This window comes from Peromyscus eremicus, chromosome 10 (genome assembly GCF_949786415.1).
Source record: "Peromyscus eremicus chromosome 10, PerEre_H2_v1, whole genome shotgun sequence".
NCBI lineage: Eukaryota > Metazoa > Chordata > Mammalia > Rodentia > Cricetidae > Peromyscus > Peromyscus eremicus.
This window is the reverse complement of record NC_081426.1, coordinates 68,769,338-68,797,245: the sequence shown is the minus strand read 5'-3', so window position 1 is coordinate 68,797,245 and position 27,908 is coordinate 68,769,338. Positions and strand designations below refer to the sequence as shown.

The following is a 27,908-nucleotide window of genomic DNA, read 5'->3' as shown; positions in this document are numbered from 1 at the left end:
ACGCTTGCATGGATTTTTCAGGCTTGAGAATCATTCTAACAGTACAGGAAAATCCAAGGAAAGGCCGATTTCCCCACTGCTCAGTCTGTTGGAGATCACACAGCCTAGACTGTCTGAAACAGCAGCTAAACTTTACCATTCAACAAAGAACTTAAAAGTCAAATATTAATACCTTGGGAAATTTTCAGCTGCGCCATGGTAAGCTTGATTTCAGCTGCATTTTCTGGATGTTGATCAGAAAATTCCTAAGATATTTTTAGTTGTGGGTTAAAACACACGTTTAATTTATACAACTGTAAGACATTACAATTACTTAGCTCTGTAATATTTCAAAGTTCAGCTTAAAGTTAACTTCTGGTTTCAGGTCAATTTTTTTTTCTTTTAAAGACAGATTTCTGTGTAGCCCTTATCCTGGAACTCAATTTGTGAGTTCAAGTGCTAGGACTATCGATTAAAGGAGTGTGCTACCACAGCTGGCTGAGGTCAAAATCTTACCTTGGGAGAAATGTTACTCCACACCCAAGCTTTATAGCAGGCTTTGTATATAGGTACAGTGATATCAAGTTCCCTGCTACACAAACTCGTTGTACTTGTCTTAAAGAAACTCAGCTACTGCCTCCTCACTGGGGGGTCTCTGCTAGGCAACTTTCTCTCACAATGGTCCTAATTTTATCCTGTCCATTTTCTCAACTATTTACACTCATGAAACTCATATAATATATAACACTTACGTAATATGACAACTGGTTTGGGATGATACAAACCAAGTCAGTATCTCCCTAACTGAGGGTGTGGAGTAGGACCCACTGAGGTATTAATGCATCACTGGAATGGGGGCCAAGCACAGTAAGTACTGTAAGCCTAAAGTTCAACTCCCTAATTCACGCTGAATGGAACTCCAAATGAAAAAGCATTCTTTGGAGTTTATAAAAATATTTACAAAGTACAACATATAGAAAAAGTTATAACTTAAAAGTCAACTAAAGTGACGCTGGAACTCATTGGTGCAATACCTGTGAGTTTGTGGGCTGTTACAGTGTAAAGACAAGCTTGTACACTACAGTGTAATGAAACAGCTTCAACTACCTGACATCTCACTAAGCATTCAAGTTTGATGTCTTTACCTGAAGCAGCTCTATTGCTTTTGTATGTTGCTTTTCACGGCAGAGCTGGGCAGCTTGGATTAACACAGGCAAGAGACGCTCAGGACTCTGGGACTGCAAGCTGGCAGATATTTTTCGGCACTGCTCTGCCTAAAAGATGCCCCTTTTATTAATAAGTATATTAATAAAATTAAACATTAAATAATCCAAAATAAAGGGATGGGGTAAACAGCTTTAATTAAAACAGTAGGTGCAAAAATATGTAGGCTTAAGCACATCAGTTTATAGCATCCACCTCATATTTTACTGAAAGGACAAGACTGCTAGTCTTGAATTTAAGAGAGTCCTAAAAGCAGTAAGCAAAAGGCAAGTTCTAAACCAGCAGTTCTCAACCTGTGGGTCATGACCCCTTTGAGGGGTCAAAAGACCCTTTCATAGGGGTGGTCTAGGATTACTGGAAAACATGGACATTTACATTATGGTTTATAACAGTAATAAAATTACAGCTATGAAGTAGCAGTGAAAATAATTTTATGGTTGGGGTCACCACAACATGAGGAACTATACTAAAGGGTCACTGCATTAAGAAGGTTGAGAACCACTAAATGATCCTCTGAAACCGAAATTCTAGGTAAATGAAATTCAGAATTTCCTTCCAAAAGCAACACAATCAACAGAACAGCCACAGAAATACATTCCTTGCTGAAACATCAAGAAAACCTGACTCAGCTCTAAATAATAAAAACATTACTGCTTCTCATTTTTGGACTAAAATCTTGTGCTTTATAGTATGAATTCAGAATTTAATTAGGATACAGAAAAAGAATTGAACTCCTTGAGGGTTGGACAGATGACTTAGCAGTTAAGAGGATCTGGGTTCAATTCCTAGCACTCACATGGTGGTTCACAACCATTCATAACTCAAGTTCTAGGGGATCTAACACCAGGCAAACATGTGGTGCCCAGACATACATGCAGACAAGACACGTAAAATAATAATAATGTAAAAATAATACCAAATGCTTTTTTTTCCCCCCAGAGCTGAGGACCAAACCCAGGGCCTTGCGCTTGCTAGGCAAGCACTCTACCACTGAGCTAAATCCCCATTCCCCAAATGCTTATTTTTTTAAAAAAAGAACTGTACCCCTTAACATTTAAATTTGTAACGTCCAGTAAAATGAAAGTTGGATCTTAGATCTGACTGATGTCTTTAATGATTCCATTTTAATTCAGAAAGACTAGCAATGAAAGTAATGGAAGGGCTGGGCATGTAGCTCAGTAGTGCATACAAGGCTGCGATCAACCACCAGCAGTTAAACAGAAAATGAAAACACCCTCTCCCATAAAGGCACTAACTTTCTCTACAGTTAGTAAGTCTATATGCTTACAGAAGTGGGTCAATTACTTGTTTAGCACAATTATTAAAACTTACTAATACTAAAGAAGGAAAGAAGACAAAACGGAGAGAGATCATACAAATATTCATTGTACCTCATAAACCCAAGTAGGACAAGGTCAGCCAGGGAACAGACTTACTGCTTACCTGGTTTGTATACATAGCCAGCAAAGCTTTGTTAAACTCTATGGCTTGCAGTTGTCTCTTTGAAAGCTTGAACTCTACTCCTTCTGCATTGGTTAATTTCACTTTCTTCTTGGAGTCAAAGACATTTTGATCCTGACAAAGAAAAGTTTGCCTACCATTAGCAGAAACTCCCACTTTGGCTTTTGTGACTCTTGAAAGCCTTCCCTTTCCACTCATTTATTTCAAATAAACACGACAAGAAAGCTTGGCTACATCTACTGGCTGCAGTGCCTAGACTAACAAGATGTGTACATATCTGCCCTGGTTTTTGGCTCATATGAGTTCGAGGCCAGCCTGGGTTACAGAGTGAGTTCCAGGAAAGGCGCAAAGCTACACAGAAAAACCCTGTCTCGAAAAACCAAAAAAAAAAAAAAAAAAAAAAAAAAAAGGGGCTGGAGAGATGGCTCAGAGGTTAAGAGCACTGGCTGTTCTTCCAGAGGACCTGAGTTCAATTCCCAGCACCCACATGGTGGCTCACAACCATCTATAATGAGATCTGATGCCTTCTTCTGGCCTGCAGACATACATGCTGTATACATAATAAATAAATCTTTAAAAAAAAAAAAAAAAGAAGAACAAAATTTTTGTTTATCTTCCCAATGCTGGATGCTAGTTTTGAGACCTTTTGTTTTTAGTTTCTGGTTTTCAGACAGGGTCTCACTCTATAGTCCAGGGTAGCCTGGAATTCACAGCAGTTCCTGCCTTGGCTTCTCAAGTGCTAAGATTACAGGAGTGAACTACCATGCCTACATCACTTCAGACTACAAAGACACACACCTGCTGTGTCTATAAACCATGCCGTCTATAATTTAAATGAAAAGTGAAGAAGGTAACAATCCTGCTTCAACTGTGCCGAAGGAAATCGCTAAGTCTCTGAAACAGACATCCCATCTAGACTCCACTGTCGGCAGACAGCATGCATGTGTAGTACAGCCACTAATTTCCTTCCCCAAGAGCCTCCTCAACTAGGCAGACCCATGAAGAATCGATTCTGAAACTTCCTGCAGGGCAACCATGAACTTAGCACTGAGGCTCTGAGTTCAACTTCAGTTCTTCACAATGCGGGTGAGGGGCAGAACACAAAATTATTGAGCATCGTGAATTTCTTAAGAAAGTAAGACAACTAAGCCATAAAGTGTTCTGAAGAGAAATAGTTTCTTTTTCAAAGTGCTTTATAAAGCAACTCATTTACTTGCAAGCATGTTCTTATTTTTATTTGTTTTTTTTGAGACAGAGTCTTAGATAGCTCTAGCTGGCCTTTAACTCAGTATGCAGCTGAAGATGGCCTTGAATTCTTGACCTTCCTGCCTCTACCTCCCAAGTGCTGAGATTACAGGTATGGGCCACTACTCTTAAATACCTGTGCTTTTGAATTAAGTCTTCTACTAGTTTAAAGACTAAAACTCAAAAATAGGGCTGGAGCTATGGCTCAGATGTTAAGAGCACTGGTTGTTCTTCCAGAGGTCCTGAGTTCAATTTCCAGCAATCACATGGTGGCTCACAACCATCTGTAATGAGATCTGGCGCCCTCTTCTGGTCTGCAGGCATACATGCAGATAACACACTGTACACATAATAAATAAATCTCTAAGTCCTACTTTTTCTTAATATGATGCTTCAAACTAGTTTGAAGCCAGAAGCAATGGTGTGCCCCTGCAGTCCCTGACAGACAGGAGCTGTCAGGAGGACCCTTGAGCCCTGGAGCTCATGGGCAGCCTGGCTTAACAGAGTGGGAATCTGAAAAAAGGAGGTATTTCCTAGGTAGTGCTCAGGTATTAATTACTGTTTTTATAATTCAATTCTTTATGCATGCCAATTTGAGACTTTTCTTAAACTTTGTCATAACATTTTTAAAAAAATTTATCTTCAAGACTTTTCATGTTAGTATCATTTAATGTAAACTTAATTTTTTTTACTACGTACCATATCTATTTGTTTGTTTTCTCATCCCTTACTCCTAAATCATACATATTTCTTCATATGTACATATGCTGTTGTTGAACCTTTAAATCTTCAAGATTTGTCTAAATTGCCAATTCAGAGACTTTTTACCAAATATAGTAGCCAGGAAGTATGAAAGGAAGGTATTAAACACACATAATTATTTTCAGTATCAGGATGAGGTGGTTGTCTCCCCACCTACCTGAGACAGGATCTCACCATATACTCCAGGTTGGCCTTGATCTCCTCATTTTCTTGCCTCAGCTTCCTGAACCCTGAGATTACAGGCACGCACAACCATGCCTGGCTTTTCAGGATGAGGTTTTAAACTATAATGATTAAGGACCTACTTTTCTTCTTAAACACTACCTATTACATCTAGTATTTCGAACAAAAAGTAAAAAATATTAATGTGAAGCCAGGTATAATGGCATATGCTTTTAATTCCAGCACTTAAGAGCTGAGGCAGGTGGGTCTCTGTGAGTTTTAGCCCAGCTTGGTCTACATAGTGAGTTCCAGGACAACCAGGGCTATGTAGAGAGACCCTGACTCCAAAAAACAAAACAAAACAACAACAACAAAAAGTGAACTGAATAAAGACTGATGTATAAATTATATTTAGGTGGAGATGTATATTTAGTATTCCATACATCCTCTTCTCCACAATTATATGTCTGATAAAAAGTATTCACCGTGATAAACATTTCCAAGTCATGTATTTGGCTCAACTCAAATGTCAGCACCAGTGTGTGGAAACCTAAGGCATTCCACTGTCCTACATCTAGAGCCTCTATCACAGGACGAGAGAGGTACAGTCAAGAACAAGGGACAGCCTTTGGAGTCAGAAACTGGCATCTGAATCCATGTTCTAACTCTTCCAGGCAATGGCCTCATACAAATGGTTTCTTTCAGTCCCTACACACCGAAGATAAGGAACAGCATGACAAATCAACAGTTGCTTCTCTTATTTTCTACTGACTTGGATTTCAAACCTCAACTTGAATTGTTTTTCCACATGGTAATTAATTTGATTGGCATAATACTCTTAAGTTACAAGTACCTATAGCCACTCCTGTAATGGTTTACAGAGGGTAGGTGGGTAGGACAAACCACCTGCCCATACCCTGTCCCCCATAACTCCCCCCTCAAAATTTAGACACAGAAAAGGAATGTAAAACACCCATGTACTTAAAGGTCCAAACTACTTATATTTCTAGCACACGGATAGTCTTCATTATTACCATAGACAGGAAATATTTTATTAAAATCCAAGGCCTACAACTACAAAAAAGTTTCACTACTTGAATAAACAGGGCAAAAACATCAGTATTATGAGTTAAAATACTCTCCATTATGATTTTGTTACACCTAAATTTGTTTGTCATGGAAAAAAGAACACATCCTAGAAAAAAGTTGGAATAATATGTTCTCAGCATAAAACACACATGTAGAAAAACCATAGAGTTCATACCTTATTAATGGTAATGATGTTATTTGCGATTACAGCAAGAAGTGCCACATCTGTTGGCCTGTGAACAAGCAATAGTTAATGCCAAACACACTTTAAACAGCCACAAACAAAAGCCTCATCCCCGGAAGGACACTTCATTTTTTTTAACAACTCACTTCAGTTTGATGATCTGATTGTAAAGCTGCAGGGCCTCCTCTGTCCGACCCTGAAGCTGCAGGATATATGCCATTTGACCATGAATGATGGCCAGTTCTGCCTGTGGGTCTTCCTCAGCCCCATCCTAAGCAGAAAAAGAAACATCTACATAGTTTTACCAAGTGATCCAGACATTTGAAATATAGACAACCTTTATGAAGTCATGTAAGGTCAGGACTCTTCCCTGAGAATCAGCTTTGAGATTCAGAATTGCCACTAGAGAGAACTGTTGAAGGGAAAGTGGAAAGGAACTCTTGAACGGACATGGTCAAAGATGCAGGAATGCAAGGTAGTGATCACTAAAAAGTAACATGTTTGCGATGACATCTCCTCAAATCTTAACTGTTTTCTTGCAAAACACACATGTAAAAAAATGCTTCTCAAGACTGGATGGCCCAGTGTTAAGAGCACACACTGCTCATTGTGGAGGACCTGGTTCAGTACCCAGCATTCAGATCTGGCAGCTCACAACTGCCTGTAACTCTATCTCCAGGGAATCCAAAGCTCTACTGGATTTGTTGGACACCTGTACTCACACACATAATTAAAGCAAAATAAATCTTAAAACAACAACAACAAAAGACTTGGCATGTTATAGAATACTTCCTAGCATTTGTGAGGGCCCTTGGTTCAATCCCCGAGACCTAAAAAGAAAAGATGTAGATGGCTTTCTTAATTGATGCCCCAAAATTAAGCTAATGTAATTGATATGCTGAAGGACTGGCTAGTGCACACTCCTAATGAATATTCAAAGCTAGGAGGCTATATTCTTTATGCATGTGTATACATATTTGTGTTTGCACACATGCATGTCTGTACATGTGGAGGCCAGAAGACAACCTTGAATGCTGTTTCTTGGGTACTATCTATTTTAACTTTAAAAAAGATTTTATTTTTAAGTGTCTGTGGGTGTATATACTGTGTTCATGGGGTGTTGCAAAGGCCAGAAGAGGATGCCAGATCCCCTGGAACTAGAATTACAGGTGGTTGTAAGCCATCTGACCTGAGTACTAGGAACTGTATTTGGATCCTCTGCAAGAGCAGCAAGTGCTTTTCAACTTTTACACCCTCTTTCTATCTCATCTACTTTCTACTTGAGACAGGGCCTCTCACTTGCTTGGAAATTGCTGCTCAGGGTAGGCTCCACCTCTGGAGGGCTGGGATTCAAGTGCAAGCCACCGTGAATTCACCATGCCCACGAACCCAGCAAATCCAGTCATCTCATCAGCACACACACACAGCAAGCACTTCACAGGGGAAGCCATGTCCCAGCGCCCAGCACTCTACTTTACTAACCTAGCACTACGCTGGTGAAGGAACACTGGCTGGGTGGGTATGATTTCATTTGTTTTTGATAGAGAAATGCTAAATCAAAGTATTGTAGAAAAGAAGAACAAGTGCGAAAAGACGCTTGTCTCAATACAAATCACAGAATGCTCAGTTGCTGAAGTCAAGTTCCTAAAGAAAATTACTATCTGATTAGGTAAGAACCAAATGCATGGTACCATCTATCCCACAAAGTTAACACACTGCAGTGAAACTTCCCACTATTTGTCACAAGTATAAAATTTGGTTTTACTGAATACTTACAGAATCTTCTGAAAATGAACGGCGACAAAGATCTGTGGGAGAAAAAACAGTAAATGGTTTTAAAATTAGCATCACTGGGCACTTCCTATTCTTTTCACAGTTCCAAAGAGCAAAAACTAATTTCTGAGCAGATTTCAAGCAGTCTACCAGCTGAGATACATCCTCAGGCCTAGGTGTTTGTTTGAATTTTCTAATTTTAGATGTGTGTTTTGCCAACATGTATGTGTGTGCATCATCCTTGTGCGTGGAGGTTAGAGGAAGGCACCTGCTTCCCTAGAACTGGAGTTACAGATGCCTGTGAGGTACCACGTGGATGCTAGGAACCAAACCTCGGTCCTTGGGAAGAGCAGCCAGTGCTCCTAACTGCTCAGCCATCTCTCGAGCCCTGCCAGCAGCCTTTTTCTGTGAGGACTGGACTGGGAATGGATTCTCTCATTGCAGGCAAGCCCTTTACTGACAACATTACTCACCCCCAGCTCCCATGACCAGTCTTTAACAACATACAAACTCATGTTGTTTATAAACTTGCTCTCCTAAACATCCCTCCAATTGATCTTTATGCAAATATATATGCGAATCTTACCTAACTATATATATTTTTTAATTCTAGAAGCAGAATTCTTGGATAAGATAGTGTACCATGTGTGTGCTTGGTGCCTGTGGAGGCCAGAAGAGGGTGACAGATCTCCTAGACCTGGAGTTATAAATGGCATTGAGCCAAATTTGAAATTTTGCTACATATCACCCACGCCTTCTCTCTCCTCTCCTTCTTCCCTGCTTTCTTTTCTACTTTGGTGCTGGAGACTAAACCCACAGTATTGCTAGCTATAACCCCAGCACCCTGTTTTTAAATTAGAGGCTTCAAAGCATGAAATACATGTGGAAACACATTAAATGGCCTAAAATGTCCTTGAGTAGTACTATAAATATTTACATTTATCAGATTTATTCTGTGTGTGCGCACATGTGCGTGTGTTTGCATATCATGTCATGTGGAGGTCAGAGGACAACCTGCAGCAGTCAGTCTTCTCCTTCTACCACGTGGAGACGGGGGCTGAGCGCAGGCCATCAGGGTTAGTGGCAAGTGCTCGCTGAGCTCTTTCCCTGGTCCTTCACTGGTTCAGGAATCATTTTATTACATACTGTTTTGTTGTTAGGTCAATTAACTTACATTTAGTACTTACAATAACCCCTTCAAAGACCTGCTCTTCAAAATTAAACTTTAGAAACTACTTTGATTCCTTAACAGAAATTGAGAGATGGCCAATGACAAACTTCTGAAACTTCTCACTGTCCCAGTAACTTCCACTTAATAATTTCACAAACATGAAATCACTTTTTAGAGATTGTCTAAAGTTATACATTCCACCCTGATTTACGGAAAGCTTTAGAAACTGCCAACCTTCAGCCTTTTGTAGGGTTTTCATGGCCTGGCTCAGCTGGCCTTGCCCTATCAGTGCGCAGGCAGCGTTGTAACAGAGCTCATGTGTGCCTTCCTGGAGACCCAAGTTCTCCTGCCAGAGAGAAACACGTCAGTCACACAGTAAACAGGAATCCTCTGCACGGCTGTACGGAGCAGACGGACACTCACCGGCACCACTTTTTCCCAATTGCTCTGAGCTGCGACAACTGCAGAAAGGTTGGTTTTCCTCTCCTCGTCATAATCGTCCTGGGAGTTCCGGACAAGGTCTCTATACACGGCCAGGCACTCGTCATAGCGCTCCAAGCGGTACAGCTGAGGGAGGGCCAGAGCACAAGGTCAGGGCTGACTAGCGCACTCTTGGGTTTAGACCACACTAATGCTTTCCATAACCAGTAAGGAAGGAACATAGAAACATAATATGAGCAAGCCAATGGTTTATCTTTTATCTTTTTATTTTCAACTAGTTTTGTGAGCTAATATTTTTAAAAATATGACATGCAACGAATCTTTATTACAATACACATTTGTAGGTGTGGCTACATTTAGAAAAGCAAGTTCTTTATCGTAGTTAAATGCCTAAAGGCTGTGAAAGGAAAGCTTTCTATAGAAATCTATGCTGTTAAAAGCTGTATTTTAAGTTTACCATGAACGTATTTTTGAGCTGACAAAAGTGTTTCAGGGCAATGTTGCCATCTTTAGTAGAAAAACTACCTTTCCCAGAATGCATTTCCCTTATATCAATCCCTTATTGCAAGCTAGCTTTTGGACTTCATTTCCCAAAGATCTTTTTGGGTCTGAGAGTCAACTTCTAAGTTCTCTTTTACCAGACTTGCTTACAAATTCTTGCCCGGGAGGTTTGAACAAAGTTTTTTGCTTTTGCAATGGGAGATTTGAACAAGCATTTTACATTTTCAGCTATGGCACGTTGGGAGATTTCTATTCTCTCCTCAACTGGCTTTAACAGGTGTTTCTCCATATTTGGAAGTGAAAGCCTGATACCAGAATTTATTTCTTGTTTGAACTTTTTGAACTTAAAATGAGATAAAATTACAAAAAGATTTTGGTTATGGATTTCTCATATTTGGAAGGCTAGTACCAGAATTTATCATTTGAATTTTAAGACTTAAAAAATGAAATAAACACTAGAAATTTCATTGCAATGGGACAATTTTGAGTTTATTCATAGTAATGACCTAGGAATTGTTTGCTGGAATTGGGTTAAAAATGGAACTGTTTAAATGAAGAAATTTATTGTTTCTACCTTGACTCAAGATGCAGTTTTGTGTATGCATATATGCTGGTGATTCATGAATTGTTCTGTGTTAAAAATGTAATTGTTTTGTGGAACTGTTTACGTAAAAATAGAATTACTTATGGAACTGGAAAAAAAAAGAAATCTATGCTGTTACCTGAATTACAATGATCACACACAAAATGATTACTAAGTGCCAGTAAACAAGAAAAATTCAATGCTAACTAAAGACTTAACATTTCCTAGACGTTCACTATATACACCCCTGTACTTTCTTTCTGTTTCTCAGAAATCAGGTATGTCACATAATGACAGTAGTACCAAGTTCATACAACCTAAGTCTTGCTTCAGTCAAGTTGTTCTTAAAGGAAGGTAACAGGGCTGGGCGTGGTGGTGCACACCTTTATTCCAGCATTCAGGAAGCAGAAGCAGGAAGATCTCTGGGAGTTCAGGCCAGTCTGAACTACACAGCAAGTTCCAGGTCAGCCAGAGCTATATAAACTGCCTTAAAACAAAATAAACGGCTGGGCAGCAGTGGTGCACGCCTTCAAGCCCAGCACTTGGGAGGCAGAGCTGGGCGGATCTCTGTGAGTTCGAGGCCAGCCTGGTCTACAGAGTGAGATCCAGGACAGGCACCAAAACTACACGGAGAAACCCTGTCTCGAAAAATCAAAAAATAAAACAAACAAACAAAAACAAACAAACAAACAAAAGGGGCAGTAACAGCTGCTATTCTGGATCTATTAGTCCACTATGTGTACAGAGACTGGTTCTCTTACTCTGTGATTACCCAGTTTACATCTCTGTCCTCTCATCATTAATAGCACTTTCAGATCAGGCTTAATTTTGTCTCAAATCCTTTAAGAATATTTTCAGGGGCTGGAGAGACTGCTCTGCGGTTAAGAGTACTCGTTGTTCTTGCAAAGGACCCAGGTTCAATTCCTAGCACCTACATGGTGGTTCACAACCACTCTGTAACTCCAGTTCCTGGGCATCAGATACTGTCTTCTGACCTCCATGGGCACGAAGCAAGCATGTGGTGCACACACTATACATGGAAACAATACTCACACATATATAAAACTGAAAAAGCTCCCCAAATTCTTATCCTTCATTATCATCCTATTTTAAACTTAGAATACTAGCTGGGTGGTGGCACATGCCTTTAATCCTAGCACTTGTGAGGCAGAGGCAGGGGGATCTCTGTGAGTTAGAGGCCAGCCTGGGCTACCAAGTGAGTTCAAGAAAAGTCGCAAAACTACACAGAGAAACCCTGTCTTGAGAAAAAAGAAACAGAATACTAGTTAATATTAGAAATACGGTTTCACCTATGTACATAGCTCACTGGCCTTTACCGTTCTAACCAGAAGTCACATTTCATATAATAACCCTGAAGAAGTCTTATCTTACAGAATACTAGACACACAGCTCTTCCAGTGAAGAGCAGGAACATGGAATACACCCAAACCCCAAGAACTGGTTTGGTGGCTAACTTTGTCGAGCATCAGGACGGGCTGGATTTCCCCATCCCTGCTCCATGTTATGGGGAAGGCCATGCCTACTTGGGATGACTGTCAACAGGTATGTAAAGCAGTAATTACCACTTGTCCATAAAGCTCCTTTAGTTTGTCTGTCTGCTGGTTGGCACTTTCTATTGTCTTCAAGGCATTTTCAATTCTGTTCAGCCTATACTCGCAATATGCCTTCTCAAAGGAGAGAGAGTTACTGAAGAAAAACAAAACAAAACAAAAACAAAACAAAACAGCATGTGATTAGTATCTAATAATGTAACATTCTGTATTACATTAAGTCAATGGTTCTCAACCTCTAGGTTTTGACCCCCAAAGACCATCAGAAAACATGTATTACAATTCATAACAGTAGCAAAATTACAGTTATGAAGCAGCGATGAAAATAACTTTATGGTTGGGGTCACCAAACATGAGGAACTGTGTTAAATGGTCGGGTGGAAGCATTAGGAAGGTTGAGAACCACTACTCTAAGCACTTGATACATGTTAATCTATTCAATAGTCACAACAAAGCTTTGTGACTCGCCTCCCAAATCACAGAGACTCTTAAAAGTGGCACAAAGTACTACATCCATTTCCTCATCTACTCTTCTTTCTATGAATATTAAAAAAAAAAAACTACTAGTATTTTGAAACAAGTATTAAAGAAGTCAATCATGGACTAGCTAAATACACAACTGCCTTAGATACAAAGACAACACAAACACTCAGTTGGTAAGAGTGCTTGCCTAGGATACACAAAGCCCCGGCCAGGTTCTATGCCCAGCACCTCATGGCTGGATGTGGTGGTCCATGCCTGTTATCTCAGCACTGGGAAGTACAGGTTGAGATCAGAAACCTAAGCTCTTCCTCAGTTACCTCAGGAGCTTGAGGCCAGTCTGGGAGACATGAGATGCTGTCTCCAAAGAAAAAAGCTTCTTAAATCTACCTAATAAAATAAGCTATATGATGCTTGTGTTTTGGTTCACGAACCAAATAATTATCAAGGAAAAAAAATAATTAGAAGTAAAATATTGTATTTATAACTAAGTAACTGGTAAAGATACAAGCAAGCAAGCAGCATTTAAATATCCAGATTTAAAAAGCTCATCTACACTAATATGATATCTAAAATTCATTTTCAAGTTTCAACCAAAATCTCCCACTCAGAAAAAATTTATCAAAGCAAATGCAAAAAAGTAACCATTCAGGAAGTTCATGCTCTGTGAAATGATCAAACAAACAAACAAACAAACAAACACAGCCGTCAATAACTGAAAACAAACAACTGAAAGACGTCGGCCTAAACAACTAATGGAGCTAGGGCCAGAGGTCGGGCTAAGGCTGCCCCATTGTCTTAAAGCCTTCTATGGATTTAGAGGTTTTTATACTCTAAACTTACACATCTCTATTTGATAGATACTCCACCTTTGGAAACAGGGTCTTAGTATATAGCCCAAGATGGCCTCAAATGAGATATTTGCCTCAGCAGGATTACAAGCATAAGTTGTATATCTGGCTCTTTTCACATTTATGTTCTGCATTATGGTTTGTTCCTTCTTAGCAGTTCCAAAGAGAGACAGCTGGGGACTGTGGCACTTACCTGCAACCCCATCATCAGGAGGCTGAAACAGGAGGATTGTAAGTTTGAGACTAGCTTGGGCTACATTGTGAGTTCCAGGCTAGCTCGGCTCAGATCCAGAACAAACAAACATGCAAATACAAAACAATGAAAACCCAGAAAAACAAACAAACAAACAGAAAACCCCAAACCAAAACACCTATGAAATTCTTCCAAGAGCAGAAGAGAACAAAGGTTAGTACTGCTTCTTCCAATTTCAGAAGGACCGATGACAACCAAAACCAAAACCAAAGAGAAGAAAAAAAGAGGGCAAAGAAAGTAGGTCAAAAGTAAGTGACCAGTGCAAGAAAACAATGGGAGAGGTTACACAACTCTAACAAAAGTATTTCTAATAACTGTACAGCTAATGGATCACTTACTTGGCTAACACTTTGGTGTGAGTATTGATGACATTCAAGGCTTCTTTGAAACTTCCATTCTGGATAAGGCAGACAACTTTACAGTGCAGGGCGGTTACATCATCCTTGTTAATCTGCAATACTAGAGAACAATTTTAGAAAAGTCATTTTTAAATCCACGCCTTTCCCCCATTTTTACTAAATAAAAATGGCAATATAGCGTGCCTAACAAATGTGAGGCCCTAAGTCCAATTTCCAGCACTGCAAAACAAAAAGTACAACGGAGACACCATTTATCTTGTGGAAATGTTCCAAAGAAACACTCAAAACTTCCCTTTCCCATAAGGAGATCGAAGAGACGTACAAATAACTCAGGCGGCCTAGGTTCAACGCAGGTCAGTGTCAAAATGACTAAGATCATAGCTGCCCTTGCTCCTGGTCAACTACAGGAGTTCAATTCTCAGTTTAGGAATCAAAGGGATTTCTAGAAATTAATATTTACTGCTGAAGTGGCACTCTTGGCTGATTCAAGTATTGCCGCAGAGGGTTACACTGCTGCTATGTACTGGTTGGAGGCCCAGTTAAGGGCTACTGTCAACTCAAGTAAGTCTGGGAATCAAGGATTCTAATTAGTAGCTATTCCCCTCAATGCACTGGGGTCACCATCACTATTTTCATAGTAACTCAAAACCCCAAAGTTGCCAAGTGCATGTTACTGCTAAACCCTTTACATAACTATTGCTTTGCACAGCTAAACCATTTGGCAGTTACATTACCAAGCCTAACACACGCAGGTGCATCTACTGAACAGACTACGGCATGGCCATATTACAGGCATGTAGTGGAGAATAACAACGTATGGAATCTCACAATGAAGACAATTCAATGAGAAATGATCACTTATGAGGATAAGAACACAGATCAAACTTTTCTTCCTAGGTTATTTTAAATGTTGTCGCACTCACGCGGACACACACACACACACACACACACACACACTCACTCTCTGGCTAAACACCACGGGGGAGACTCTGTACGCGGAAACGAGTAAATGGTAGGCTGGACATTGACACCTCTCCCCTTTAGAACGTGCAACACTTCCACCTTGTCTGCAACACGGATGTTACGTGTATCGAGGAAGGTGCCTTCTCCTGCCCCCTACTCCTGCCCCAGCCCCAGTCAACAAGTCTCCTCCACGACACTGTCTGGATCACTTCCCTCAAGATAACGAAGAAGAGGAGTCAATCGGACATCCCCGCAAAAATCCGGCAGAGGATAAGGGATCAAGACCAATTTGGGAGCGGTTCCGGGCGCCGCGGTCTCTTTAAGTCCCCCCTCCCCCTCGCGTCGGATCCCGCGGGTACGGAGGGAAGTACACGTGGCCCTCAGCAGCCGGGCTCGGGCCGCCGGTGGCCGCGGGGCTGCGACCCGGCCCCGGGCTTGGGGCTGCGCCGGAGGACGCAGCGGTCCCCACGGCGCTGTGCCCGGGGGTCGCGCGCTGGGCCCGGGCGGCGTCCCCCTGACGGCCCCGGCCGCCGGGACACTCACTCTTGTTGACGGTCTTGAGGGCACGCGTGAAGTCGCCGTTCTGGCCATAACGGTTCACCTCACTCCACAGCGCAGGCACCGACACCCCGCCGCTGCCGCCGCTCGCCATCTTGGAGGAGACGAGGGGGTGGGAGGAGAGGGGCGACCTCTGCCCCGGAAGAGAATCTCGAGGTTGGCCGGGCGGAGGAGGAAGTTGGCGGTTGCTAGGAGACCGGGAGTCACGAGCGTGTCGGTCCCAGAGCTAGCGTCGGGAGCCGGTCTTCTTAGGGTTTCGCTGCTAGAAATTTGTTTACCCAGTGACTATCACTCCTACTCCCGATGAAAAGGCGGCTGGAGGAAGCGGGCATCGGATTCAGAAGGGGCTCACCGAAATTGTCAGGTTTTTTTTTCTTTTTGGTTTTTCGAAACAGGGTTTCTCTGTGTAGCTTTGCGCCTTTCCTGGATCTCACTCTGTAGCCCAGGCTGGCTTCGAACTCACAGAGATCCGCCTGGCTCTGCCTCCCGAGTGCTGGGATTAAAGGCGTGCGCCACCACCGCCCGGCGAAATTGTCGGTTTTTAAGATCCAGTTCAGGAGCAGACGGCTGGAGCCCAACCGGGTGAGAATGCCCACGTTCTGAACTGGATTCTCCAACTCATGGAGATGCCACATAGTAAACTACTTCTTGGAGGACTTCCTTAAAGTATTTCTTTAAAGAAACTTGTTCATGTATCCAGTCTACATTCTGGTTCAGAGGGCCAACTTCCTTGTGTGGGGCTGGAGAGCAGTCCCATAAAGCAAATGTTCTTACCATCAGCTACACACTCGGTACAAGACTGTTGAGCACTGATCCTTCAAGTCCCATCTCACTCTTACAGTCCTGAGGCCAGAGACCTTACTTTGTTTACTATCACTGCTTTTTATGTACCTAGGAGACCTGTGCTAAACCTCCCTTCACTTCCCCCAGTCAACCCCAGGTTCTCCTAATGGCGGTTGTTAATAAGCTTTTTGTTTTTTTTCTCGAGACAGGGTTTCTCTGTAACAGCTCTGACTGCTCTGGAACTCGATTTGTAAACCAAACTGGCATTGAACTCATGAAGATCCACCTCCCTCTGCCTGGGATTAAACGTGTACGCCACCACTGCCAGGCTGTTACTCAGCTTTTAAACCACTCTATATTTCTTGTCTGAGTCAAAGGCTGAAACTGTCTAGCCAATGGTCATATGGTGCCTGCCAACTTTATACACTCAGCTTAATACATCATGTTGAATTTGAGAAAAGAATATCTTGGATCATGATTTCACAAATTTCAGCCCACGGTAGGTTGGCTTTGTTGTTTTGGAACCTTGGCCAGGAAGAGCATCATGGTGGGAAGCTTGTGGTAGTCACCCAAAGCTGCTCACGTAATGATTACTGGGAAGCAAGAAGCTGGAGAAGTCCCAGTCCAAATGTCCCCTTTAAGAGCACACCCCGGACTAGGTCCCCACTTCTAAAACTTCCACCACCTTCCAACAGTGTGAAAGGGACCTTTGGAGGACAGCTGCTGGACAGACATTAGTTCTGCGTCCCCATCTTTGGGAATATGCACTTTTTTCATTCAGTGAGTATTTCAGTGCCACATACATGCCCATGCTAGAACTTTACAGTTGTTGAGATGAAACAAAATGTCCAGTGTACTTGGGTTATGTACTTCCTAGTTGGAAGTGATAGACAATAAAATATATATAGATACACACACACATACTACTAGGTGGTAATAAGTTTTATGGAAAAACTGAAGATCGAGAATGAAAGGAGACATTAATCCCCTTTTGTTCTCTGTATTTTTCTTTGGAGAACAAAGTCTATCAAAAGTACCTTGTCACTGTTCCATATTAGGATCATTTAAAGTACTGAAGCTCTAATTCAGTGGTAGTTGTTTGCCTAGCACACATGACCCCAGTTCAATCCCTTCCACAGGAGTGGGTGATCCCAAACAAAAATCAACCAAAATCAATAACCAAAACCAACCACCCCCCCCCCCCCACCAAAATTTCCAAACACTACAAAGGACTGTTTAGCAAAGACTTTGTAAGGGCAGAAATCCAGCTTTACTCATCTTTGCATCCTCAGGACCTTGTGCATGTTATAGGTTGTATTTGTGGGAGGTCTCCAGGGAAAGAGAAGCAATGGTGTATGCACACGAAGACTTGTAATTAACCTGACAGCTGCAGAGGTTGAGAAGCTTGTAAGTGTATGGCCAAACTTGGCCACTCAGGACCCCTGAGAAGCTCCCACACATATTTTACACTAACTATCCCATGAGACAAGTGCTATTTAGCCCCACATCAGCCTGAACTGCCTTTCATATGCTGGGACCACAGGTTAACCTGCTCTAGGGATTCCCATGCTAAATAATGGCAGTCTGGACCACAGCTCAGAAACAAAGCTAGCTGATGATCTAGTTAGGGTGGTTTTCATGGTGAGTTAGTTAGAATTTCATTTTTTATACAGGATGTTAAATAGATGTAATATAGTCATTTGCCAGGTTTACATATATTATTAACTCACTTGATTTTAGGTTATTTATTGAAGCAACAGAAATTCCAAGTAGAATAACAACAAAAATTTAAAAACCAGGGCTGGGGATGTAGCTAGTTGGCAGAGTGCTTGCCTAGCATTCACAAAGGCGTGGGTCCAATCCTCAGCACCACATAAACCAGGTGGCAGTGGTAGGAGGATCAGAAGTTCAAGGTTACCCTCGGCCATAGATCAAGTGTGGGGCAAACTTAATAAAAACTGTACTACTTGCACACTTAAAAATGTTTCTCTACAAACCATGGAAATGACGAAAGTTGATGTGCATTAACAAAACATACTTTGAGACACACAAAACAATTATACTGAAGACTTATACTGCATATTAAAAGAAACTAATGAGCTAGAGAAATTGCTCATTGGTTAAGAGGACCTGCATGATTCCCATCACCCGCATTAGGAAGTAACCCCAGTTCTAGGAAAATCTGACAACTCTGGTCTGAGGACATTGATACTCACATGCACATACCCACACCTGGATACATATTTAAAAATAAAATTTAAAAACAAGTGGTAAAACTGATGGTGACCACTGCTTAATGGACGATCCTATTAACTAGTCTATCCATGCTTAAAAATGTGCCAGTTAGCTGGGGTCTTCCACAAAGGGGTGGTAGAGCAGGAACATCAGCACATGGCTATGGCTGTTTAAGGAACAAACAGTAAGCCTGTCTAGATGTTTAAAAACAATGTAATTCTAATATCTAGGAGACACCTAGGCATAGCAAAAACTGTGATGGTTAATCTTCACTGCCAAGTTGACAGGACTTATAATCACCATGGAAACACACCGTTGGATGTGCTGGTGAGGGTGTTTCCAGAAAAGTTTAAGTGAGCCAGGATGACTCACGTTGAACATGGGCAGCACCACCCCATGAGCCAGGCCATGGACAAGTGTGAAAAGCAGAGAGGGAGCTGAGCACTTGCATTCACTTACCTTTCTGCTTTCTGACCGTGAGAGCACATGACTAGGGACTTCTGCCAGCATGCCTTCCCCACTGTGAGCCAAAATAAACCCACCCTTTTAAGTGGCTTCGGTCAGGTGTATCCAACAGCGTGAGGAAACATGTACAGATTTCTCTAGAGTTTACAATCCAGCAGAGAACGATTATAGACTCCATGGTTATGTTTTATGGAAACTGAGAATGAAGACCAAGTAACCAGCATTTTAATGTTTGTGGGGGGATAAGTGATTCCTCCTCCCAGGGCCTTGTGCATGCCACAGAAGTACTCTACCACTAGACTATATCCCCAGCACCTTTCCCTTTCTAAGAGGGTCTCACATGGCCTAGGCTGGCCTTGAACCTGGGAGACTCTTGAGTAGCTGGGATCAGAGTTTCATTATCAGGCCTTGCTTACACCAATGACTTTTAACCTCTTGTCCACAGACAGGCTTTCAAATAGCTAAGGAACCTATGAAATCCAATGATTTATGGATTTTTCTTTTTTCAAGGCAAGGTTTCTCTGTGTAGACCAGGCTGGCCTCGAAATCAGAGACCCACCTGCCTCTGCCTCCAAAGTGCTGGGATTTTCATGTGCCACCAACACCTGGATCAGTCTATGCATTTTTTTTTTTTTTAAATAAAGAGCCAAACCTTTTCAGAATCTATGCTGCAAAATGAGAAGACTGCATTAGTCTTAGGGTAATCAAAGGCTCAGGGGAGAATGGGGGCCTGTAGGCATCAGGCAAATGTTAAATCTTAACTCTCATTTGTATAGAAGATAGGACAGTGTCGATTCAAAGCCTAGACAGAAGTTAAAATGGACAAGACTTGGCAATTAAGGTTGTGAAAGGTTAGAGAAGATCAAGGTTGAAATCAAGTTTCTAACTTAGCAGACAGTGAATGTAGCAGCCTGAAGTTACAGGCACTATGATTTTACGATGGTGCCCATGGGACAGACAGGCAGAAACAAATGGTTAAACATACAAAGTCTAGCAGTACAGAGCTAGGAGTCATTCATCCTAGCTTTAGCTTAAAGTGTTAAGTTCACTTAACACTGCTAAGAACTTTACAGTAAAGGCACCAATACCTAAGAAAAGGGTGTGAAAAGATCAGTAAGTTTATCTTAATGACTAGCTGAAGGAGTGGTTAGTTACATCCTACAGGGCCCAAGCAAGTAGATCATATGAGGTAACATCTGAGTAGGTGAGAGGTTAGACATACAGACTGGTGTGGGTTTGTCACCATTTCATCTGTGGCAGCTTCTCTGCAAGCCTAAACTCCCTTCTCATAACAAATGGACATGTAAATTACATGCAAACACATGGCTGCTCAGATTAAAGAATAGTGACCTATAGGAAATCAGTGCTGTATAATGTAATGCAGTGATTTCCAAATACTGAATTATGGGTTTCAGATAAACTACAATAAAGATTTCCCTGCTGTTTAATAAGAAAAAAAAAAAAAAGACAATGAGTTCATTCATATAAAGAACTCTCTATAATCTATAATCCCACCCTTCCTAGATTTTGTATATTTGTAGCCAACTTGCTGGTGTGGTAGTTGGCACTGAAAGGGAGCACAAAATTTCAAGCTAGGCATAGTAAATATGTTCAAGACTATCGAGAGTCCTTAAGGTAGAGAAGCCAGCAGAGCAGAAGAGAGGAGTAAACACAAGACCGAACTGGCTCAGTGGATTAGGTCACTTCCCTAAAAATGCATGTGATGACCATGGCAAAGGATGGGGAAACACTGATGGCATCTACAGCTAAGCTTCATGAAGGACAAAATGTGTCTTCTCTGTAACGTCAGAGGTTACAGAAGTGAATCTGGCTAGGGCCACTGTCCAGATTATATACTAGCAAAACAACCAACTAGCCCACCACCTCACCTACCCACCCACTCCCTGATTACAAACTGGAGATCCAATTCTGAAAAAGGCGGTTGGTAGGAGGGTGACCGAAGGTGTGGCTGAAACATTTTACAGAAAATAAAAGTTTATGACCCACAGAGGCACCTACCAAACCTAGCTAAACAGCTAAGCAGTATTTACTCATCTTTTATTGGAATGGCAAGGTGACTGCCTTTTTCCATGGAGAACTGTCCTAACACCCCAAACCTCAGGAAAGAGCCCTCTGCACACTTCCGTTCCATGTGCTTCTTCCACCCCTGCTCTCAATTACTTTAAAAACAAAAGCCCCAAGCAAACCATGGTTAAGGCCCTAGGGTTTCTTCACCACTGTAAAAACAAGCCCAAGAAAGCACAAACTTAGCTGGAGACTCCTGGAGCTGTGTACTTTCTTAGATAATGACCTACAATGTACAGACCATGCAGTGAGAATATACTGTTATTAGCATAAACAATACAAGTATTTTAATTTTCAAATCATGAACTGCAAAAGATCAAGTAGCAACTAGTGATTTACAAAAAGTCATTATTAGCATTTAGGAATCATACTTAATTAACCAACTCAGTTCCTCTGGAAGAGCCACAGCTCCAGCTCCATCAATGACATTTCTTTGCTAATGTTACATAACTGCCCAACAATGGCTATACAGTAGGTGGAATACAATTTAATAGTGTCATACCAATTTTACTAACTATAGTTTTTTTTTTCCAATAGAATCTTAACATATAGACCTTCTGCCTCAGCCTCTGGTGTAATGAGGTTACAGGGATACATCACTATTCAGAGCTAGAGAATATCAGTAACAAATACTCACTGACAATCTGTCAACCCATACATCCAGGCTCATTTGTTCACTAGTAAACTGAATTGTTTTCTCTGATGTGAAATCATTTTGCTTGAATTCTTTTCTTTTTAATCCAAACTAGGAATGTTAACTTTTCTCCTAAAAATTACTTTTACAAATTGCATTCTCTGATTTTCTTGTCAGCTTGCTTTAAAGATATCCATGTGTTCAATATGCTGGCTCGAAGTTTGGCCCACACCAAATGGTTGTTTAACCCAAATATCTGAGCAGCAAACTGGGCAGATCCTTCTGGAGAAAGTATAGTTGAACAGCCAAGACCTATTGGTTCAGAAAGAAAAAGACAGAAAAATGAGCTGTTAACTTAAAAATAAATAAAAAGATAAGAAATCCAAGTCCTTATTTCTTAAATGCTTATTAAGCATATAAATATAGAATAATATAAAATCTGACTTAAAATTAGTAGGCTATGGCTAAGAAGTGTAATCAAATATTAATAGATAAGACTAGGTAGAGACACTGAGATTGCATCTTGAAATTTTGGGTATATAGGTCTTACCACTGGGCAGTCGAAGAGATGACCAGACATCCTGAGCACCCCAGTCTGGTGTGATGGGGGGACAGCTGATAACTGGATATGCAGTATTACCAGACATCACTGGTCCCAAACCATTGCTTCTGCCTGCCACTGCGACAAATACAGTAGGTATGCCATCCCCTAGGGAAATGACAAGATAATCAGGTCCTTTTGTTTTGTTGACAATAACAGCAGGAACAAGACAATGCTGGGCAGGTGAGATGGCTTTGTGGGTAAGGGAGACTTTGTTGCCAAGCCTGATGACCTATGCTTGACCTCTAGGACTCCTATAATAGGAGAGAACTAACTGACTCATGCAAGCTGCTCTCTAACCTCCATGCATGCTCCATGGTACATGAATCTGTATGCACTTATACAATAAAAATGAACATAAAAAAATGAACTTAATCTTTTAGTAGTCTGCTATGGAAAAAGTATCTAAAAGATGCTTGCATACACACATTCAAAATTAGGGTTCACCTTGCTACCGAACAGTACAGTAAATAATAACCTAGGTAGAGTAGGTCTGGCCATTTTTGAGATCTAGAGTATAAAGGGAATGTCGTGAAGCTGGTGAGGGAATGGCCAGCTCATAGCTTCCTTCTGCTATTGCTGCTTAGCCTCAGCACCATGGAGATCCTCACCAGCTATCTTTCATGTTGAGTTGTCCCTCAACAGGGTGCCAGGAGACTCATTTAATAGGGAATATTCAGTGTCTAGGTGCCGGGTCCATGGAGTAAAGCACCCGCAGTTAAAATGCTTAGGGTGCTTGAGACTACAGGCTCAATCACTTCCAGTGTGGACAACCAACAACGAAGTGCATATGCAAATTTCAAACTTTAAGAACTTGATATATTTCACATAGGGTCTTACTCTAGCCCAGGCTCAGCTTGAATTACAGCAACCCTGACCTTCTCAGCTGTTATGATTATAGCTGATATCTGTTCCTGGTTTTATGTGGTGCTGGATATTGAATCCTGAATTTCTTGCATGCTAAGAAAGCACTCTACCAACTGAGCTAATACTACAACTTAGTCCGCCTTTCTGGAGAAAGAATTTAAACCTTCATTAGCTTATTAAAAGGACCAGAAGCCCTCCTCCCATTATTTTTATTTTATTTTATTTTATTTTTTTTCGAGACAGGATTTCTCTGCGTAGCTTTGCGCCTTTCCTGGAACTCACTTGGTAGACCAGGCTGGCCTTGAACTCACAGAGATCGCCTGCCTCTGCCTCCCGAGTGCTGGGATTAAAGGCGTGCGCCACCACCGCCCGGTCCTCCTCCCATTATTAACCACACTTCAGTAGTAATGACTCAGAGAATCATCCAACATTTCTTCCAGTTAAGAAAAGTATTCTCTTGAATACAGACTTCAGTATTTTAGATCAATGATAGCCGGTCAACTATGTAATGTATTGTCTCCTGAAGCTATAGCTTTATTTCTTCTTTCCTTCCAAGAAAGCTGACAAGATACCAGAGAGGCTCTGCTGCTTGAGCTTAGGCCTCCCACCACCAGGCAGGAGGCCCTTCTTTGGGAACACACAGAAACAATGCTCCAGGAGCATTGCTAACTAGACAAGGAGACCGCCTGTCCTTACAGGTGTAGTTTGTTTTCTTTCATGCTTGTACTTTCCAAAAAGGTTTTACTTGCAATTTCTATTTTACACGTATGGCTGTTCTGTCTCCAAGTCTATGCACATGTGTGCAGAGGCCTTGGAGGCCAAGAAGGCAATGGATCCCCGGGACTGGAGCTACCGATGGCTGTGAGTGCTCTTAATCAATGAGCCATTTTTTTTTTTTAATTTTAAAGATAAAAAAATATAAGTATGTGTGCCTGCATGAGTTTGTATGTGTCACATGCATGCAGGTGCCCAAAGAGGCCACAGGATGTCAGATCCCCTGGAACTGGAATTACAGGCAGTTCTGAGTTGCCTGATGTGGGTACAGGGAATTCAACTGAGGCATCTTTCCAGCCCCGCCACATCTGTATTTTAAGTTCTTTTCCCTTGTTCCTTTCTAATGCATCCCTGGAGATAAGTGTAAAAGTATAGGTGTGCTACATGATTTTCCTTGGAAATATGGAAAGGTTCTTTTATACGTTATTATTAAAAAAAAAATGCATTTTAAAATCTTTTACCAAGGGGCTGGAGAGATGGCTCAGTGACTGCTCTTCCAGAGGTCCTGAGTTCAATTCCCAGCAACCACATGGTGGCTCACAACCATCTGTAATGAGATCTGGTGCCCTCTTCTGGCCTGCAGACAGACATACATGCAGGCAGAACATTGTATACTAAATAAATCTTTAAAAAAACTTTTACCAAAATCAGAAACAGCTGAAATTCTCTAGTTATTTATAAAGTTTACCTTCATATTCTGCTTTAATCCTTAAAGTCTCATCCGGTCCTTTATGGGCAGATGTTACTCGAAGTTCACATGGAATCCCAAAATTTCCACAGGCCTTCTTAATTTTCTCACAGTGCCCAAGGTCCGAAGTTGAACCCATCAGCACTACCACCCTGCCCCGGCTGTCTGACTTCAGAAGCAACTGGAGAAGAAACACAGAGGTATGAAAAAGACAAAAATGGGTACCACAGCAGTCAGTGCAACAGAGTACTTTTTCTTTTCCTTCCTTCCTGTGTGTGTGTGTGTGTGTAGGGGTGCCGAGTCAGGGCATTCCATAGCTGAGGACGGACCACCAATTCCTGACACTCATTCTTGACTCTCTCCCTCCCAAGTACCCAGACAGCTGGTTTTTCTGTTTTCTCCTTCACTTCCTTCATTCCCTCGTCCCCTCCCTTCCTTTTTTGAGGTCCTATGTAGCCCTGGTTGACCTGGGACTCACAGGTAACTGAGGATAATCTTCAACTCCTGACTCTCCCGAGTGCTGGATCACAGGCGTCTACCATCACATTTGGTTTTATGCAGTCCTGGATGGAATCAAACCTGCGGCTTCATGCATGCTAGGCAAGCACTTGTAAACAGAGCTACATCCTCAGCACAAGGAGTTTTTGTTTTGTTTTCGGAGACAAATCTCACTATGTAGAACAGGCTGGTCTCAACCTCAGAGATATGTATGCCCTATCTCCCTTCCAAGTGCTAGGATTAAAAGTGTGTGCTACCATGCACAGTTGACATTTTCTTTCTGAACAGACCAAAATTAAGCAGATCATTAAAATAATAATAAAAATCTTAGGCACAGTGGCACACACCTTTAATCCCAACATCAAAGAGGCAGAGGCAGGTGAATCCCTGGGAGTTGGAGGCTATCCTGGTCTACAAAGGGAGGTCCTATCTCAAAAAACACAAAACACATCCCAAACCTCTATATGAAAGTTTTCATAATTAATATATATATATTAGATATATATATAATTTAGATAGGGACCGGCTATGTAGCTCAGGCTTGCCTCAAACTTACATCCTACCGCCTTCTGGGTCCTAGTATCACAGGTGTGTACCACCTTACCTGCCTGCCAACAGATAAAAGAGTTTTTACGAGACAAATTATGTTTACTAATTAATGAAGATGACAATAAGCATCTTACTATTTAGAGAATAACAAAGTATTTCAGCATATTCTGTTGAACCTTTTAATGCACAATCAACCAAATTAGGTTAGGTTATAAATTTGTTAGTTGGCTGCTTTGAACTCTATATATACATAATACATAAATTGGAAACAACCTTCTAAAAAGTGATTATGACTCATACGAATCCCATTCAGCGTTCATAGACTCATAGTAGTAATAGCATAAAAATTCAAGTGACACACAGGGGTTAGAAACAGGATCTTAGGTTTCCACACCAGAATCTGAGAATGGGATGATGAACAGCAGAGTTCTCGTAAGGTAGCATGGCTGGGGCCATTTCTAAACATGTTCTTTTCTTACAAACTCACTGAAAAAAGATACGAAACACCCCCCACCACCCGCCGTGGGATGATCCTTCTGTATGCTGTGAATATGTACTACTCTCATTGGTTAGTAATAAAGCTGTGTGGCCTATAGCACGGCAAGATAAAGTTAGGTGGGACAATCCAACTGAGGACTCTGATGAAGAAGGGCAGAATTGAGAGGGATGCCAGTGAGCTGCCTAAGAAACAAGATGCCAGAGGACCAGTAAAGCCACGGACCATATGGCAATACATATAGATTATTAGAAATGGGTTAATTTAAACGTAAGAGCTAGTCAGTAATAAGCCTGAACTATCGGGACAGCATTTTGTAATTAATGTAAGCTTTTGTGTGTTTATTTGGGACCAGGTGGTTGGGACAGAAAAGCTCCACCTCCGTTCACAACCACCTGCACAGTTTCACTTAATCAGGTTGCCCACACTGGCCTGGAACTTGAAAGTCTTCATGTCTTGGCCTCCAAAATAGCTGAGACTGTCAGCATGCACCATCGCACCTGGCTTGAAACACTTCTTTGTTTTTGCTACGTATAAACGTGTGGAGTCCAGCAGACAACTTTAGAAGTTCTTCAGGCACCATCCAATTTTCTCTTTAATTTACAAATTTTCAATTTATTTTTGTGTATGTATGTCCACACAAATGTGGATGTCAGAGAACTTTGTGGATTCAGCTTTTTTTCCCTGTGTAGTAGCAAGTGATTTAACCACTAAGCCATCTTGCCAGTCATATCTCTCTATTTATCTTTTTCCTTTCTTTTTCTTCTAGAGACAGGACTGTCTGTGGCCTAGACCTTGTCAAGTATGCTGGCCAACATGGGAGGCCCAGGGGTCCTCCTGCCTTGGGATTACAAATGCATGCCGCCGCATCTGGCATTTTCTTTGGTGTTTTACATGGGTGCTGGAGAATCAGAGCCAGGTCTTCATGCCTGCAGAGCAGGCAAACCCTTTACCAACTGCTGAGCCAATTCCTCAGCCCAGTGATGTCATCAAATAAAAAACATAATGTTTTATTGCAGGTTTACTAGAGAAGAATTACCTCCACTCGATCTGCAACCCACTCGAAGTTTTTCTTTACCATCTGGAGTCCTTCCGGAGTTACCTCCTTGAGGTCACGGTAAGACTAGAAAATAAGAAAGTTTAGAAAATAATTTTCTCTGTTATCTTAAAACACTTGCTTCCTTAAGTAGAGCTTATGACAAGTATGCACAATGACATGTATCTGAAAATGTACCTTGATGTACAAATGTTTTTTTCAATGAAAAAGTTCAGCAGCAAAGTAAAGTTTCGCCTTTAATTTAAGGTCAAATGCTTTCTTCATTAGCAACTACAAGTAACTGACTTAAGCCCCCCAAGACTTGGTGTGTAGGGCCCCAGATCTGGCACTTAGTTTTGATATTGTGAAGATACTTATTAGGTAAACAAGGACACTTGTTCCTTTACTGTTTAAGAATCTGAAGATGACAAACACAAAACCTGCTTTGTAGGTTAAAAGTTTTCCTTATGACCACAGGGTATTTCTGTTCACCTTTACTTTTTGGTACTGAGGGTTGAATCCAGGGCTTTGTGTGTGCTAAGCAAGTACCCTGCCATTGTGCTGTATCTCCAGCAGAGAGAGATGAT

The 27,908-nt window shown here is 41.4% G+C and overlaps 2 protein-coding genes across 2 annotated transcripts in view; both read right to left on the bottom strand.

The window, feature by feature from the left end:
• The window catches only part of Srp72 (signal recognition particle 72), a 29,979-nt gene extending 14,223 nt beyond the window's left edge, over positions 1-15,756 (bottom strand). The window contains exons 1-11 of the mRNA XM_059274584.1: positions 15,596-15,756; positions 14,069-14,189; positions 12,159-12,282; positions 9,474-9,617; positions 9,285-9,396; positions 7,883-7,914; positions 6,253-6,377; positions 6,098-6,155; positions 2,647-2,778; positions 1,125-1,253; positions 173-245 (exon numbers count right to left, since the gene is read on the bottom strand). Coding sequence (XP_059130567.1) covers positions 173-245; positions 1,125-1,253; positions 2,647-2,778; positions 6,098-6,155; positions 6,253-6,377; positions 7,883-7,914; positions 9,285-9,396; positions 9,474-9,617; positions 12,159-12,282; positions 14,069-14,189; positions 15,596-15,704 — 1,159 coding nt within the window. The 5' untranslated portion in view covers positions 15,705-15,756. The remainder of the gene's footprint in view (positions 1-172; positions 246-1,124; positions 1,254-2,646; positions 2,779-6,097; positions 6,156-6,252; positions 6,378-7,882; positions 7,915-9,284; positions 9,397-9,473; positions 9,618-12,158; positions 12,283-14,068; positions 14,190-15,595) is intronic.
• Positions 15,757-21,434: 5,678 nt separating this feature from the next.
• Paics (phosphoribosylaminoimidazole carboxylase and phosphoribosylaminoimidazolesuccinocarboxamide synthase) overlaps positions 21,435-27,908 on the bottom strand; it is a 36,155-nt gene continuing 29,681 nt past the window's right edge. The window contains 4 exon segments of the mRNA XM_059276050.1: positions 21,435-22,124; positions 22,363-22,521; positions 24,743-24,923; positions 27,325-27,408. Coding sequence (XP_059132033.1) covers positions 21,958-22,124; positions 22,363-22,521; positions 24,743-24,923; positions 27,325-27,408 — 591 coding nt within the window. The 3' untranslated portion in view covers positions 21,435-21,957.